At 33.3% G+C, this 1,998-nt stretch overlaps 1 protein-coding gene across 1 annotated transcript; it reads right to left on the reverse strand.

Annotated features, from left to right (window-relative positions):
- Nucleotides 1-407: 407 nt before the first annotated feature.
- On the reverse strand, nt 408-1,736 carry LOC104900689 (proline-rich receptor-like protein kinase PERK3). Its single transcript, XM_010688180.4, has one exon. It carries the CDS (start codon nt 1,515-1,517, stop codon nt 471-473), a length of 1,047 nt encoding a protein of 348 aa, XP_010686482.2. The 5' UTR covers nt 1,518-1,736; the 3' UTR covers nt 408-470.
- Between the last annotated feature and the right edge of the window lie 262 nt (nt 1,737-1,998).

The following is a 1,998-nucleotide window of genomic DNA, read 5'->3' on the forward strand; positions in this document are numbered from 1 at the left end:
AGAAAGAGTTATCAAGAGAGTTACACTAAAGAATATCTCAATCGAACATTATTTGGTCTAACGATAATGATTTGTATTCCAAAAGGATGAGGTTATGAGATGTACCCGTTAAAAGTATTATAGGTTAGAGATTTCCGTCCTTAAAGGTCTTAGTTTGTAGTTGGACATCGAATCCACTAGGACATCAAAATATTAGATATATCTCATCTATATTTACTCTGTTGCAAAAATAAATATGACACTTATCTCGAAAAGCTCTCACATAAAGTAGAAAAATGTTACATTTATATTGGAAACAACAGATGAAGTATAATTTAACTGATAAATAATTAAATATATTAATGATAGAGTCAAAATTATTCGTTGATACAACAAACATAAATTTTAGAATATTAGGAAGAAAAAATGGGAAAGTATTATATACATGTAGTACTAATCTACAAAAACATATGATTAACTTCAAATAATAGTTATAGACCTATATTCATATCCAAGTTATCCAAGATGCAAACAATTTGTGAAATTTTAGGCCTAGTTTTCCTAGAATTACCAACACAAGCTAATGCAACTTTAGCCAATCTAACAATTGGCTTCATATTAGTAGGCATCTTAATTCTTGCATCTAAAAACTCATTAAACTTCATTTCTTTAATCAAAGGCAAAACCCATCTAACAAGCAACCCTCCCTCACTTGTCCTTCCAGTCAAAAGTTCCAACAACACCACACCAAACCCATAAACATCACTTTCTTTGCAAGCACCACTACTTTTATTCCTTTCTAACCAAAACTCCTCATCAACATACCCTAAAACACCCATTTTTTCTTGTTTTGCAGCCAAAAAAGACAACCCATAATCACAAAACTTTGCACAAAAATTCACATCAACCAACACATTAGTAGGCTTAATACAACCATGGACTACTTGAGGTGCCATCTTCTCATGCAAATACTCGAGCCCTCGCGCCATACCGGCTGCAATGCTAACCCTTTGAACCCAACCTAACAAGGATGGTCCATCAATATTTTGATGCAAGTAGAAATCCAAGCTCATTGTGCCTACATACTCCATTATTATCATCCTTTCGCCCGGCGCCTCCAAAAACCCTAATATAGGCACAATGTTAGGGTGTTGTGCTAATGACAATGACTTGATCATGGCTTGGAAAGACCCTAGACCAACTTTACTTAAGACTAACCATGGGTGAATTCGCTTTACAACCACTAAGTCATCCTTATCGTCGAACACCGCCGCATAGGTGGTTCCTAGGCGGCCCTTTCCTATGATTCTACTAGGGTTGAACCTGTCGGTGGCAATATCAATTTCTGATAAAGAAAAATTTTGAACACAAAGTTTTGTAGTAGAGATAGATTCTTTTTTCTTAGGTGGTTTTTTTCTACAAAGGAAGAAAAGAGTGATGATTAGAAGAATGAGTGAGATTGAGAGGAAAGAAAGAGTTAGAGCATATGAAATGTGATGTTTATGAGAAGCCATAGTTGTTGAATTTATGAGTTTCATGTACGAAAAGTGGTAAAGGTATATATATGTTATATATCAAAGTGAGTTAACAAAAGAATTTAAAAGAAAGAAATGACGGTGTATCTATAGTTTGACAATAAGATTGTCTTCATTTGAAAAAAGTTTTGATTTTGATGATATAATAAGAAAAGTTGGAATTTTTGCGCGTATTTTTTTTCTGTTGTTTTGGTAAATGGTTGGCCGCCCTAATCTATATACAAACAAAAAGCAATTGGTTCCAACTCTTTTGGTAGGGAACATTTATAAAAGCCTAACCACCATAAAATCATGTTTATTTATGTTAAATTGATCATATTTTCCCATCCTTAGTTATTGTCACTTAAGTTGGACTCTTTCTTTTGGTTACATGCTTTTGATGTCAGCTAATAATTGATGGTTTCTTGTTTGAGTTTGTCTCGTAAGAGATCGTCTACTTTTAAATTATAATTAGGTAATGATAAGCTCAATAATAAAAAGAGAA

Source organism: Beta vulgaris, chromosome 8, assembly GCF_026745355.1.
Source record: "Beta vulgaris subsp. vulgaris cultivar EL10 chromosome 8, EL10.2, whole genome shotgun sequence".
In the NCBI taxonomy this organism is placed as follows: Eukaryota; Viridiplantae; Streptophyta; class Magnoliopsida; order Caryophyllales; family Amaranthaceae; genus Beta; species Beta vulgaris.